Source organism: Peromyscus californicus, unplaced genomic scaffold (assembly GCF_007827085.1).
Source record: "Peromyscus californicus insignis strain IS unplaced genomic scaffold, ASM782708v3 Scaffold_8__1_contigs__length_139910024, whole genome shotgun sequence".
In the NCBI taxonomy this organism is placed as follows: Eukaryota; Metazoa; Chordata; class Mammalia; order Rodentia; family Cricetidae; genus Peromyscus; species Peromyscus californicus.
The window spans coordinates 127496439-127511738 of record NW_026294606.1 but is presented as its reverse complement, the minus strand read 5'-3'; the positions used below and the strand labels follow the sequence as shown (position 1 = coordinate 127511738).

General features: G+C 55.6%; 1 protein-coding gene across 10 annotated transcripts in view; it reads right to left on the bottom strand.

Annotated features, from left to right (window-relative positions):
• The window catches only part of Nfix (nuclear factor I X), a 97780-nt gene that overhangs the window by 14034 nt on the left and 68446 nt on the right, over window positions 1–15300 (bottom strand). For 7 of the 10 annotated variants that reach the window (XM_052729345.1, XM_052729346.1, XM_052729348.1 and 4 more), the window contains 6 exons: window positions 9017–9079; window positions 8733–8807; window positions 8251–8371; window positions 6814–6950; window positions 4059–4181; window positions 1970–2145 (listed from right to left, as the gene is read on the bottom strand). In XM_052729345.1, the coding sequence (XP_052585305.1) occupies window positions 1970–2145; window positions 4059–4181; window positions 6814–6950; window positions 8251–8371; window positions 8733–8807; window positions 9017–9079 (695 nt within the window). The remainder of the gene's footprint in view (window positions 1–1969; window positions 2146–4058; window positions 4182–6813; window positions 6951–8250; window positions 8372–8732; window positions 8808–9016; window positions 9080–15300) is intronic. The other 3 variants (XM_052729347.1, XM_052729349.1, XM_052729344.1) reach the window with 1 other exon arrangement.

Here is a 15300-nt window from a genome sequence, read left to right as displayed (position 1 = left end):
CCTTAAGTGCTCTCTCCCTGTGACCCTCAAAACAAGTGCCCTAGACTGGGGTAGAAGGATGAAATATGAGGGTGTCTGGGAGCCCTCTGTAATATCTGTAATTTTCCCTCTATGGCTGAAAAGCTGGTCTGTAATCTGGGATTCTTGAGGTGCTTAGTGGGGTGCTCCTTCAGACTCCAGGTTGGTGGTTCTTAAAGTGGGTGCTCTGGCCGCAGTCCAGGAGCAGGATCTTGGTAGACACTTGGGTTCTTAGGCTCCACCTTTGCTGAAACAAGCCGAAGGCTGAGGCCTCTGAGTGACTCTTTATATACACTAAGTCTGGGGTCTGCCGCTCTATGGTGGCCAGGGGGAGCCCAGCACAGCCTCTTCTCCAGCATGAGTGGTCTCTCTTCAGAAGCCCTGTGGGCCCCTGCAGCAGCAGCCTTTCTCTCAGTTGCAGCTCACAGAGGAAACCTTAAGAGGATTCCCTACTCCCCGTGGTTAGTTACACTCAGCGAAGTGTCTACTTACATCTGTCTGCAGTCTCAGGGAATAAGTACCTGTCTTGAGAAAATAACTCTAGGCCAAGTGAATGTTCCATGTTACACATGTTAGGTCACAGGTGAGGCTCGGAACCCAGCCCTCAGGAGGCAGGGGCCAACTGATTCTTTCTTCAGGGTCCTGTGGTGAGAGATGTCTCCAAGCCTGGCTGCCTCTGAGGTGAAAAGGCAGGCTAGGCAGCATCCCTCTGGAGTCTGCTCTATCTCTGAAGTGGTAATCCGGGGTCAGTTCTACCCTTCCATTCCCCTAAGATAGGCAGCGTTTATTCAGAGGCGGGAAGGTCACCAGTGTGCTAAGGAACTGGAGAATCGGCAAGAGAAACCCTTATGGGATAAAGTAGGAGGATGAGGACAGCAGATGGGCGGGGTGGGAGCAAGCCAGAGCAAAGAGGACCAGACCCAGGACGGACAGCGAGCCCAGCCCAGTTGTACTCCAGAACCAGCAAACGCCCATTCTTCCCAGAGCACATCGAGGCACCCTGCCCACTGAACAAGAGAGGGCCGCTGCTGCTGCCGCCCCTGAACTGCCTCTGGTGTGGACTTCCAGAACACCTCTCCCAACTTGCTTTCTAAGCTCTTTGAACACCCTCCCATTGACTTCTCACAGCCAAGCTACCTTCACTCACGCTGCTGGGCTGCAGACCTCTCCAGAGGTCTGGACAACCATATCCCATCTCAAGTGACCCCTAGAGACTGAGCATGTCCTGTTAGCATCTCTGGCAAGTTATCTTCCTGGATAATTCCTTTGCTGAGCACCTTGAGTTTGGACCAGGCCCTGGGGCTGGCTCATGGAAAAGGAATCCACAGGGAACCCTTCTGATCCACAGGGCTTTGCTCTAGAACCATAACAGTGCAGGAGCCTTTGGTACGAATCCTGGCATAGGAATCTTCACACAAGCATCACGTGGGGCCCACTGAGAGCGGGAGACAGATTTGACGGCCATGACTAAGAAGGAGAAGGTACCCCCTGGCATCTGTTAGGTGAGGGACGAGGATGCCTCCCGTGGAGTCCAGGGCAGCCTCACACCACAGATAATAAACAGCCCAAATGTCAACAGTAATGAGCCAGACAAACTCAGGTCCACAATCTGCCAAATCCTTGACCCCTTAGATTTTAGAAAGGTGGAGGTCCAAGGCCTGATTGGACAAATTACAGGCTCATTCCTGCTGGGAACAGGAAGGGCAAGGAGCCCCTGAAGGAAGGGTTGGGCAGCTGCCCTACCTCTCCAGTCCCTAGTACTCAGACCCTGGCCCCAAACCCACTAAAATTGTTCACAAGGTAGAGTCTATGGGCTACATCAACTCCATGTACGCTCCTGACTTTTGGCCCTTTCTTCGTGAGCCCTTAGACAGACAGAAGGACAATCAGACGGACAGACGAACAGACAAATCTATGAGGCTATGAGGCCTCCTGTGCCCTCTGGACTCACCTGTCCGGTGGCCTGACCCGAGCCGTCAGAGCACACAAACTGCACAAACTCCTTCAACGAGTCCTGCCCGTGGTGGTGGTGGTAGCGGATGGTTGGGTGTGTAAAATACGGGCTCGACTGCTGGATGATGGACGTGGAGGGGAAGTGCAGGGCTGACGCTGTGGCCCGGGGGCTCCCTGTGTGCACAGAGGCGGGAGAGAAGAAAGGTTGTCAGGGTAGCCACGGAGGAAAGAAAGATGTGGCAGCGGACAGGCTGAGGGTCCCGAGGAAGAGGCAGAATGGGGCAGAAGCACTGTGCCAGGCACAAAACCCCTCAGTCATCTAAATAAAAAACCACTGAAATGCAATAAAAAAAAATAAACTGGCAGACTACTACCTGAAGGCCAGCTGCTTGCTTCTATAAATAACATTTGACTGGAGCTGGGGGCAGACGTAGTTGAGGCAGGTGAGCAGTATGCTACAAGTGTAGGGCTGGATGTTATCTGTTCAAAATTGCTAGGAAGTTATTTGTCTGGTTTGTTTGTTCGTGGAGATGGGGTTTCTTGCAGCCCAGGCTGAACTTTATGACCCTGAGCCCCTCCTGCTCATCTTGTCTCTCTCCTAACGCTTGGACTGCAAGTGTTCATCTGCTGTCTGTGCTGTTTGTTTTGGTTGGTTGGTTTCCTTTGGTTTCCATCAGTGCTGAGGACTGAACTAGGGGTCCACACGTCCGTCAAGCTTTCTGCCATATCTGCTTGTCATAAGCTTTGCTCTTTTTTGTTTTTTGAAACAGAGTCACACAGCCTCAAATTCTTGATCCTCCTGCCTCAGCCTCCCATTTGCTGGGATTTCAGGTGCTGGCCTCATCCTATGTTTTGCAACTGTTTTCATTTTTTAGAAATAATACATTAATATATTACTTATCTTGAGGACTGAGTTTTTGGCATCCTTGACATTTTTCTTCTTGCACCCTTGGCAAACACCTCACTTGCCCTAGATGTGAGCCTGCCTGAAGGGCAGACAACAGGGTACCATGACTCCAGGGGCTCTGCATGAACGGCCCTGCCTGTGCAGGATGGCATCTAGCATACACATGACTCCACAAGTGTAAGTGGGATCCGCAGGCTTCCTTCGTGTGTTGGCCCCAACACCGTGCGCTCAGTCGCCCTGTCCAGGCCTCTGCTGCTCTTCCCACATTCCCCTCCCGTCTGTTTCCAATCAGCTCTCTTGCTCTCAGTTTCATTAGGGGGCTGAGGAAACTTGGCTTCTCACTGGAGTTCATAAAAATGGAGTGCAGCAGAGTGGAGCCTGCCGGGCCGGCACAAGGCCCGGGCTCCCTGCCCCCACCACGTGGCCACCACACCCTACCCCAGTGCTGGGCTGTCTCTGGGCTCTAAGCCAGGAGGCCCCAAGGAGGAAGCTGGGAGGTAAACCTCCCGTTGTGTCCTACAGAAGAGAAGAGAGGACCGGCAGACACAGGGCCGTGTGCAAACAAAAGCCTCTGCTGCCAGATGGGTGCTGAGGGAGGGCCTCAGCAAGCCGGGGAGGGCCAGTTTCCCAGTACTCCCACCTGGCCCCACCGGCGGGAAGATCAGCACCTTCTCAGGGCCTGAAGAGACTACCCTCAAAACAGCACGAGACAGTCCTTCCCATGGCAAGCCCTTGTTCTTTTGGCCCACCCCTTTACTTCTGGGAAAGGCAGGGAAGCCCAGAGTAGGTGACAGTTTGCCCTAGGACAGACACCAGGAACTTGGACTGCTGAGAAGTGCTCTTTCCAATCCACAGGAGAGCAATTTGGCTCAACTGCTTGCTGGCGGGGGGAGGTGGAGGGTGCATGCAGCTCCCAGTGAGCATGTGCAAAACATGCACCCAACACAGACTTATGCGGCCAGAGTTAGCGTGTGCGAGGGAATCTAGGAACCCAGTGCGCAAGCCTGGTTCTCAGAGGCCTGCTGCCCGTCCCCTGCCGCCCCCTGCTGTGCCGTGACCTCACTCAGGGAGCCCAGATCTGTCACTTAGAGTGAGCCCTGGCCCCTGCTGTACCTGGCCGGCTGCCCCTTGCTGTGGCTGCCTCCCACGGTGTCCCCTTAAGCCCGCCTCCATCTCTCACCTGGTCTGACTCCAGCAAGCACAGGCAGCGGGTGGTGGGTGAAAGCCATGCGTGGGGAACTGCCCTGAGAGGAGAGGGCGCTGCAGAAGTCCAGTTTTCCTGACTTCTTTAGAGAAGCAGGGCCTGGGGGGAGGAAGCAGCAACACGCAGGTTTAGCTGGCTGGGGTGGGAAGCCAGCAAAGCAGCCCGCTCCTGCTCTCTCTTCCCAGAGCCCCTGCAGCCCTTCCTCCACCTCGGGCCCTGCTCTGCTCCTTCTGTGGCCTGACCTCAGGGGTGCAGTCTGGCTACAGTTGCTTCTGAAAGAGGAAAATGAGGCCCCTGGTAACACGGGAGAGTATGCTGGGCAAGGGTGGCAAGGAAGGCATCCTGCTCCCCGACAGTTGATAAAGGAATAAAATGGGGTGCAGGGCTAGCATCTGGGAAGGGATGCGTGAGGCACTCCCAGGAGCCGGGTGGTGAGCCAGGAGTGGTAGACAATGAGAGGGGCCAGAATAAGAAGGGTGGGAGGCACAGGCTGGGACCTGGGACAAGGTGTTGTGAGCCCTAGGACACGCTAGCCTGCAGGAGTCAGCTCTGCCTTTCTGGAGATAAGGAAAAGGGAACGCACAGTTAGAGGCCCTCCAGAGGGTACAACATCCAACAAGAGAACAAAGACAGGAGCCGGAGGGCTGGGAGGACCCTGGGGACGAGCCAGAGGGCAAGGACTGCCCAGGCCACAGGGCTCAGAGAGTGGGGTTCTTCTCTGCCCTGGTGCCAAAGGCAAGGGTGGCATCCAGCCAGACACAGGGGCACAAAAAACCCTGTTTGGGCTTTGCATCTGAGAGTCAGAGATTGCAAGCCAATGCCATCCCTGCCCAGTATGCACAGCATCCAGTAACAGGCTGGCAGGCAGGGTTCCCAGGGACACATTCTTTTGGTATCTCTTGTCCTGGGCTGAGTTTCGAGGCCATGCCCAGGCTGACCAGGCAAGGTGGAGGTGAGGCAATTGTTGAGCTGCCATCTTTGAGGGATAAATCTTGTTGGTTTTGATGGGAACGGGGAGCCGCAGAACAGAAAACCAGAGTTTCAACCACAGAGAGAAGTGGCGGGGGGAAGGGCGAGCTCCCAGCGACCAGCAGAGGTGTTATCTGGCAGCAGCTGTGTGCCACCTGATAGCTGGCATGGTGAGGAGGGGGGAGTACCCCACCAGCTGTGCACAGCTGTCCCTGCTGCTGCACAGCGCCTACCCAGCTGTTCCCATCCTGCAGCTGGGCTGCTTAATTGGCGATTTGTCGCAGCCCAGGGAACGGAACGACGAGTTGGGGTAAGGGATCCTGGGGGCGCCGTGCACGGCAGGACCGCCAGAAGCAACAGAGACAGCAGGCAGTGGAGCGGACAGAGAGGAAAGACCGCAGAAGCCTGGCAAGGAGGCTCTTGGGGACACGGACAGTCACTGGCCGTCAGCAGGTCATCAAGGCACCCTAGCAGCAGTCCCTGCAGAAGATGTCACCTGCCCAAGGCCAGGATCTGGGATATAGCAATGTCCAGCCTCCCAACTCCCTCTCTATCCACCTTCAGAGAATCCCCTAAGAGTGTGTAGGTCACACTGGCCCAGGCCCTGTCTGCCACAGGGAAGCCCTGAGCAGGACCTCCAAGTCATGCTGGGTGCCTTTCCACAAAGCACAGTCTCCTCTGGTGCTCTAGAGAGTGCCAAGTCCATTCCTTCAGCCCAAGCCCAGGAGGTAAGCTCTGCTGTCTTTGCATAGGAATCAGAGTCAAAGCCAGGGTCCCTCAGCAGGGTCTCCACCAGACAAGCTGCCATCAGATCAGACTGTGGCTCAAACAATGAATCCCAGCCCCAGCCCCATCCAATGTCCTCAGCTCAATCTCGAGCAGGCACGTTCTATGCACACTGTGCAAAAGCAGGTCTGCGCTTGCAGGTCCCACGGCCTCAAGGGCACCACAGCCTCTGGTGTGCACAGCCTTCCTTCTGGGCTTCTGGGCTCCCACACCGTCAGCCTGCACTGGAGCAGCCCATGGCTGGACTCCACAGGAAGCCAGCTCGGCGAGGACTGGGAAGCTCTGGGCGGCTTCCTCGGGGCCCTTCAGAATCTCTGCTCTTTGCTAGCTTCCCAAGACAGTTCTGGCTTTCCACCCTCAGTTCTGAGCTTCTTTGTAAAGCTGGGCCCCAAGGCCAGGGTTTGCCACCTCAAATCTGTCTTCCTGAGGGCATCTGGCAATGTCTGGGGACATTTATAGTCGTCCAAACAGGGTGGCCGGATGCAGCGACGCAGCATGCAGCCCCAACACGCAGGAGGTGGGTAAGGGTGCTCAGAGTTTGAGGCCAGAGGCCAGCCTGGCTGTTATATAGCTAGGCCCTGTCTCAAAACAAAAACAACCGCCTAAAGAAGGGGTAGATGTTTGCTACTGGCATCTAGTGGTGGACCCAGGAATACTGCTGAACACCTTCTAACACAAGGGCAACCCCCGCCTCAGAAAGCCAGGGGGCCTCAAATGCAACCTTGGGCCCAGCTGGGAACCTCAAGGCTGGGTGGGTCTCTAGAGGCAAGGGGTCTATGAAAACGAGGCCATGCCTTTAATAAATGGCATTATAGGCTTGGTAGCCATCTGCTCTACCTACTATACCCACAAGCTAGCTACCAACTTGGGAGGCTCAGCTCCTCACCCCACTCTCCTCCTTCAGCATGGTCTGCCACCTGACAGAAGAGGCCACATTGTAGCACAGGCTGCCACGCTGTGACTGCCATCTCCATACCTGCATCCACGTCATTGGGCCATCCACTAGACTGGCTGCTACCAGCTGCTGGGGAGCGGCCTGTCCCAGGGTAGAACACATCATCAACTGGGCTCTCCATCTCGCTGTCATCGATGGACTTGGGGCGCTTGGTGGTGCTGAGGAAGAAGAGAGTCAGGTGGGCCAAAGTTCCAAGCAGCCGCCAGGTGCTGAGGCCCGGGTATTGTTCGCTGTGCCAGCCTACAGAAGCACTCCAGTTCCTGGAGGGCAGCATCTCCAGACCCGCTCTCCCTCAGGTTACCAGGAGATCACTGAGAGCCCATCTAAGAACAGACAAAACCTTCATCTGCCTGTTATGTCCCAGCCACGATTTCCCATCAGCTCTCAGTTGTGCCGTGAAACTTAATCATTAAATTGTAAGCCAACAGTGGTGGCTCCCATCTGCCAACCTAGTACTCGGAAGGCTGACACAGGAGGATTTCAGTAAGTTCCAGACCAGCTGGTTGAACTTGTCTCAATCAATCAATCAATCAATCAATCAGTCAATAAGAAATATTCTAATGCAAGATTAAAAACAAACAGACACACAGCTGGAGTGACGGCTCAGTGGTCACGAGCATGTATTTATTGCTCTTACAGAGAACCGAGTTTGAGGGCCAGCATTCATGTCAGGGAGCTGTAACTCCAGCTCCAGAGCCTCTGGCCACATACTCATACCAGGCACGGTCGTGCACGCCTTTAGTCCCAGCGCTCAGAAGGCAGAGGCAGGTGGGCCAGCCTGGTCTACAGAGTGAGTTCCAGGACAACCAGGGCTACACAGAGAAACCCTGTCTCAAAAAACCAACTAACCAAACAAACAACTTAAAAAATTCAAAAGAGAAAGCTACATGGTAAACAAAAATGTTCCAGTTAAAAAAGAAAAAAACTCAACCTTCCCTTGCTGAACTCTGGGTCAGACCTTGGGATTTCTTTTTCCCAGGCAGATCTCTCTTTCTGCAAACTGCCCTATCTGTCCAGACATTCCTTTGTTCCATCCTGGTGCAGTGGTCTCACAGCTGTCCACTCTGCCTCACACGCCCTCCAGTGGTCCCCACCCCCTGAAAGAGCCCAAAAGTCTTCTAATCTCTAAAGTCCTCGGTGGGGATAATCCTGACAACCTGTCCAAGTCTCACTGAGAGGGAAGCTGCCCAGAGTTTCCAGGTGGACACACCCCCCCCCAGCTCTGTCTGGGCTCAAATGCCATCTCCACAAGACAGGACTTCTCTTAGCCTCACTCCCAGGCACAGCCATGCCTTGTGGGTTATGTCCCATGATCAAGGGCTTCACGACAGCATAAAGCAGGAAGCTCCATGGGTGGCTGAGCATGGCGACACCCTGAAGGACTGTAGCCCAGGAAGCAGAGCTGCTGAAGCCGTGGGAGGTGGTTAGGAAGGTGAGGAGGCCACTGTCCTGGCTTACCTGGTGGAAGGAGGGGAGGTGATGGACCGCCGTCCCAGGGTCACTTGGTTTATGTTGTAGTAACTGGGGCTCTCCAGGTCTGCCAGTGAGAAGTTGGGCCCTGAGGCGGTTGCAACAGGAGCTGGGAAGAGAGAGAGAGGTCGGTGAGGTTGGAAGATGCTGTTGTAGACCCCAGGGCCAGCTCTGTTGCCATGAACCGCTTCCCAGAAGCCCAGGAAGAGCTCACTGTGATGTCTAGGCTGCTGGGAAGACCCCGTTCCTGGGTGGGATTTCCTGGGTGGGCTGTAAGGGAAGAGCCATTGGTTGTGGGTTCCTGCCCCCACAGCAGGGGTTAGAGACAGGATTCTCTGGACAACTGCTCTTCCCAGCTCTGGGCCAATAGGTAAAGAGTCCCTGCGATATCGTCAATACAACCCTGTGAAATCTGAAAGCCACCTCTGCACCCCAGTCCTGGTCCCTGGCCCTGACAGGACACAACTTACTCTGTGATACTCTCACCAGCTCTGTCACGTTCCAGACCCCGGAAGTCACAAAGCAGTCCTGGAAACTTAAGTGCCCTAAAGAAAGAAAGCGGCTGGTGAGTGGGGCCAGATCAGGACGGGGTGCCGATCCATTTCCCCAAGTTCTTCCCTGCTTGGCTCCACCCCTTAAGGGTTTTCCCATTAGCCCCAAAAGGGGCATACACCAGGGGACACCGCCCTCCTTGGATGACAGCCCGTCACTGGACAGCTGAGTGAAGGGAAGGAGAGCGGGGTGGGGCACTGACCGTTGGGCAGTGGTTTGATGTCCGCATCTCCTTGCTGGTTTGAACTATCTGATTGTCCGGATTCTGCAGGAGAAACAAAAGGAGAAAGAATCAGGAACAAAGTTTCCTACAACCGCTAGCCAAGTACCCACCCTCCAGCCTTGGGCACCCATCCCAGGCAACAGACCCCTTCACCCAGGCTCCAAGGCTAGCCCAGGGAAATAGGAGAGAGGGAAGACAGTGTGTACTTTGCTCCCAACATTTGGGCTGGATTGGTCACTGAGGCAGGGGGAGGGGCATCCTGGTCAGGGTGTACGGTGGCATCTCTGGCCTCTACCCACAAGATGCCAATAGCATCTTAGTTGTGACAACCCAAACTACCTCCAGAAACTGTTCAATGAGCCCTGAGGGACAGAGTGGCCATGGGTAGGCAGCCCTGATCAAGAATCAGAAGTCAGGAGGGCAGCAAGGGAAGAAGCCAGTGATGGGCATTGTCCATAACAAGGCAGACCCCCAGGGCCCTCCCTCTCCCAGAGGGGTATTCCCATCCCTAAGTTCATTAATGAATGCTGCTCCTGTGGGCTTGCCCCCTCCATCTCACCTTTATGCCTACAAGCAATGCCTGGCAACCCGGAGGGGGAGGTGTGTCCTGCTGCCACCCATTCTGTGCCAGCCTGTCTGGGTTGTCTCATACCCCATTGCCACAGCTGCTCAGAGGGAGCCCTGAGACAAGGGCCTATTGTGTGGTGGAAGCTCACAGAGGGCTGGGGCAGGGTGGAGTGTGTGTGTGAATATTTTGCAGAGCCTGAGAAAGCCCCCCAGTCTCACCCCCCAGGTCCTCCAAAGCTTTGTGTGTGCCGGTGGCAAGATGGGGGCCTCCAGAGTGCCTGCCTAGGCACGACAGCTGGTGAGAGGGTGGGGTGCTGGGGTAGGTTGCAGGGTGCTTGGTAAAGACTCGGCTATTCACAAGGACCACAGAGGTGGCATCTGACACTGTGCCCTGGTTCTGGCCAAGGCTTTGCTGGGCTCTTCATAGGGACCCAGCCACCCCAAATTCACCCACAGCTCAATGTGTCTCCTGCTGTCTCCCAGGAAGATTTGATGGGCCTTGCTCTAAGAGCCAAGGCCCTGTACATCTGTGGCTGGGAGCACCGGCCAGACTCCTGGGCTCCTTCACGGTATGACGGGCAGGAGGCCCACATTTGGGGGCCTGCTATCCTTTTTTTTCCATTGTGTTCAGTTCTCTCTCTCTCTCTCTCTCTCTCTCTCTCTCTCTCTCTCTCTCTCTCTCTCAGCAGTACTATGATCGAACTTAGGGTCTCGTGCATGCAAGGCCAGAGCTCTGCTACTGCGTTACTGCCCCAGTCCTTCAATATTTTTTAATTCCAAAGAGTAATAGTAGATCTTGCTATGAATTAAGAGAGTGGAGGTCATGCTCGCAAACCTCCCTCTCTGATTTGAGGTGTATCCTCCTCCATGCCATGGTGGGTCACCTCTTTTCTCGGCATTCCCTGCTATGGAGGGGGCCTAGGGACTCCTCCAATCACTGACTGTATCTTGAGATGTCACCCTGGTGCCACACAACACAGATTTTCCTCTCACTCTCTGGATCCCTGGGTTTGACTCAAGTTCAATCCAGTCCAAGCAGAAGCCAAGGGGTCTCGGTGGCAGGTGACCTATGCTAGGGCCTTCCTGAAACCCCACTGTGAAGTTGCCTCAATATGCAGCTGAAGAAGGGCACAGCCTCAAGACTGGCATGCAGAGTCCATCACAGGACACATGGCGCATGCTCTGCTGCCTTGTCGCCTGCCGTGGAGCCCACCCATCCTGGGACCAGCACAGCCCCGAAGACCTCCAGGCCTGGGTCAGTGTGAGGGGGCTCAGCGTCCACCTCACAGCAGTGCAACTGGCCCACTGCAGAAGGCCAAGTAGAAGGGAGAGCTGCGTGCCCGTGTGTGTGTGTGTGTGTGTGTGTGTGTGTGTGTGTGTGTGTGTGTGTGTGTGTTCGCGCGTGCGCATGCGTGTGGGTGTGCACAGACCCAGCCAAGGGACAGAAAGAGCAGAGAACGTGACAAAGAGATGGAGGTGTGCCAGTGACTTCGGCAGAGACGAATGGGGCTCCAGGAGAGCACGACAGACAGGAAATCCTTTTAAACCAGGACGCTTCCCCAAAGGGTGCTGCTGCTATTACTATTAGTTCATATTGAAGGAGCAAGCAGGAGAGGCTGGGGAGGAGGAGGCCGGCTGCCACGCGCCACCAGGCGTGGCTCTGGGCGCTGCTGGCAGCCATTTTAGACCTTGGCAGCCATCTTATGGCTGGCGGCCCTAGCCAGCATTGCCACAATGCCGCCACCACCAGCCCCCAACAAGCTCAGCCCAGCTCCCGGACAAAAGGCAGAAACACTGGAGTCTGGACCTAGGCTCACAGGCAGAGGAGCCAGTCCTATGTTGAGGGCAGCTGCAGCAAGGGTCCGGTATATCTGTACCAACCTCAGCTTTTAGGAAGCCCGCCTGTACCCCCAAAGGGCAGGGAGGATGAGGCTGGTACCCTGGCAACACTGTAGCTTTGCTGAAAGGCAGCGGACGCCCTGAACTACCATGTCTAGGCCTAAGCTCCTAACGGTTCAGTGAGAATGGACCCCTGTCCAACAGGGCTAAGAGTATTTCGAAAGTAAGGGATGTTAATACCCTGTCAGCTCAGAACACATCCTGAGTAGAAACGAGATGGAGGTTGGCGGGGAATCAGACAGGTCACTGGGTCCTCAGTGGTCAGACTCTGGGGCCAGCCAAAGGACATCCTGCCATCCAGAGATGGGAGCCAGAGGCCAGCCTTCCCATGTGGTGGGCTCTCTGGGATGCCTTGAAACAAGGTCTGTGCCTGTTCTGGACACGCCTAGGGACCAGCAGCTGGGCCCAGGGCAGCATGCCACAGTGTCCAGGCACCTTGACCCTCCTCTGCTTGGGACCCCTGGGGGAGGTTATAACCTGGGATTCAGGACGAGAGGAGGAAGGCCCCTTTACAACAACCCCTCCCCTGGCCCCGCCTCATAGCTGCTTGGCTTTTATCTGGCAGAATGGGGCTTATCAGAGCCACCAGCTGAACAAACACACAAATCCACGGTTAGTGAGAAAAAATACTCAGCCTGAACTCTTTATCTCCTGTTCACAGGCCTTGCACACTGCCCACCACTGCCAAAAGCACAGGAGGGGACCTGAGGCGGTGCAGTGGGGGCTGAGTTCTCTGCTCTGAGGTGGAGGTGGCCTCTCCAACTCTGGCCTTGCCTTGTCCGCCTTTTTGCCTCAGCCACCTCCCTTCTTCCCTCCTTGTTCCTGGCCCATCACCAGTGGGGAGACATGAGTGAGCTCCTGCCCACACAGAACCCCCTCCAATGTCTGCTTTCTCACTGGGGACAATGGGCCAGCTGGTGGCCTGTGGAACAGCAGAGGGACAGGGATGGTACTGGCTCATACAAGGCAGGCAGGTGCCGCTTCATCTCTTATCCCATCCTGCCCAGCCCACACTGGACACTGTCACCGGTTCCCCAGTTTGCTATGGCCACATCCCCTGGGGGCTTTTCTTGCTTCATCCCCTCATCCTGCCTGCCATGGAAGCGAGGATGACAGCTCCCGCCTCAGTGTCAGGGCAGTCTGGCCCAGGCTGGGAAAAGAAAAGAAACGCTCCTCCCTGCACCCACTTTACAGAGCCCGGGGCTGCTACCACTTCCTGCAGAAAAGGAACCAGGACAAAGGGTTCGCCACCACCTTCCCTGGACCCGACCCAAGACAATTCAATAGTCTTCTAAGTCTTGGAGCTGAAGAACAAAACTTCCCTCCAGGCTCTAACGTGTCTCCCACTCTGCCCTCCGAATGCAAATACCTGAAAACCAAGCCCTGCCCATGTTTGATGGATGCCCTGGATGGGCAGGTAGCTCGGGCCCTGCCCACGTTTGATGGATGCCCTGGATGGGCAGGTAGCTCGGGCCCTGCCCACGTGGGCCAGGTTTGGAGAGAGCATCTCAGAGCCCACGGTTCATTCTCAGCACTGTTGGGTGGTTTGGGTCAGGCCACTGGTGACACACGAGTGCACAGCCCTCATCCTTTTCTTAGGCTGCTCATACAAGGCATGTCTCTGAGGCGGAGACCGCTCCTGCTAGTCCTAGCTACTCTGCAGGGTTTCTGGAAGGCAGGGCTGTGAAGGGACAGGTGAGGTGATAAATTTGGATTGACTGGGCATGGGCCCAAGTGGGTTCCACAGACGGGCCTCGACGGCAAATTCTTACCTGCTCTCTAGTCCTACACCATAGGTAACAGCTTAGAGACTATAAGCGTCGGACAACATGTAACTGACAGTGGGCAGCATGGGCCCCTCCCTTTCCACATGCTCCTTAATGTCTCTGGGATAGACAAAAAGCGCCCCGTAAAGCTGCCCTTGTACCCTCACGTTAGCTCCGCCCTCTCAGGCCCCTGAGCCTTGACTGTGTTTCTGGCTCTTCTTTCTGAACTCCATCTCTGAGCTGCCTTTGGTCCCCACCCTCTGTCACTCTCTCTGCCCCTGTACTTCCTTGCAGGTCCCTTTCTTCCTCACTTCTGCCTGCTCGCACACACGTGCATGTGTGTGTTTGAGAAGACTGCCTCTTAAGCAGAGCTCTGGAGGGCAGGCTCTCATAGCTAGAATCCAGCATTGCCCAAAACCCTGATGTATATGTGTGTATATATATATCCCCAACCACAGACAAGGATGTATTTATGGCTCCTAGCAAGTGAGGGGAGGAATTCCTGCTCACTATAGCCAACACTCCATGGCTCCCACGCGAAACAAGCTCATTCTGCAAGGGGGCAGCTGCGTGTAGCTCACTGGCCAGCTGCCTCCATGGACTTCACCCAACATTTTCTTTAGGGGCCCGGAGGGGTGTACAGACCGGCCTCAGCTATACGCCAAGAGCATACCTAGGCGTGTGGACACACTCAGAGGAGCACGCTTGTTACACTCTCAGCCACATATGTCCCCTGCACATACCAGCAGCCCCTTCTTAGTGTCAAGAAAAGGTGGAATAAGATGGAACACCCAGAGCCACAGAAAGGAACACCTCAACTATGCAGAGTGTGGGTCCAGAAGCAGGCAGGGGTGTGATCCAGTGCTGCGTCTCATCTGCCTCCCCCCTCTCTGTGATTCCGGAGTGTCCAGGGCACAGGAAACCCAATCTCAAGGAGAGCCAGAGGCCCAGCCTGCAGCAATCAGAGCTGCAGAATGTGACTATTGTGCCTCCTGAAACCCAAGTCAGAGAATCTGAGACACCCTGAGGAGGGGGCCGCAATGGATGGGGGCTGGGGAAAGGGTCACAAAGGGGTTCTGCCTGTCTCAGCAAACAGGACACTGGGGACCTGGACTGAGGAAGTCCTTGAGAGTGCAGGGCAGCCAGAGGGCAGAGGGAGGCGGGGCTGGGCAGACAAGGGGCTTCTCAGGTCCCCCTCTCCTTCCCGGTACTCCCTACCTGTCCCCAAGCTAGCATGAGCACACAATCCACCACTGTCCAGGGGCTGGGACTCCCTCTTGTCACCTCCAGACTGTCACAGTCTAGACACAGGAGCCTGACTGGGAACCACACCTGGAGCTGTGGGTGGGTAAGAAGGGCATGCTATGTCTCTACCGACCTCGAGAGCCTCTTCTCATTATTACCTCAACTCACAGACCTAAAAGGGCTCTAGCTTTGGCTCGAGTCACCTGCCAGGAGAGTAGGGGGCGCACCAGAGGGAACTAACACATAACCACGGGGACATATGTCCACCTGTGGGCTGAGGCACAGGGAAAGATGTGGATGCCCAGAAAGGCTGGACAATAGGGACCTGGTGAACCACGGCTAGCGTGGGAAAGGGACACTTTACCTTCCATACTTCCTTCTCTCCCTGCCTCACAGGTAGCATACTGGAGCGGAGACGGCAGCAGGAAGACCACCGGTATACCTTCTTTCCGAAGCCATGGTCAGGCTCTGTCTAAGAGCCTCACGTCCTATTGGAGGAGAATGCTGTCTCCTGCAGCTCTTGATTACCACCCCCATGCTGTGGAAATGGAACCCTAATCAGAAACCCTACAGCCACCAAGGCTCCCCACCTTCACATTAGGAGAAGGGTGTTCCTAAACTCACGCTTTTCTCTAGGAGACAAGAATGGGGCTCCTCTCTCCCTCGACCTCCCCAACAGTCTGGCCTTCTAGGGAGGTCTTCTCCCGGCAGGAGCTGCCAGATGTGCTCTGCCAGGTGTCTGCCAACTGCCAGGAGATCGAGCGAGAACTGGAGAGGGAGACAGGC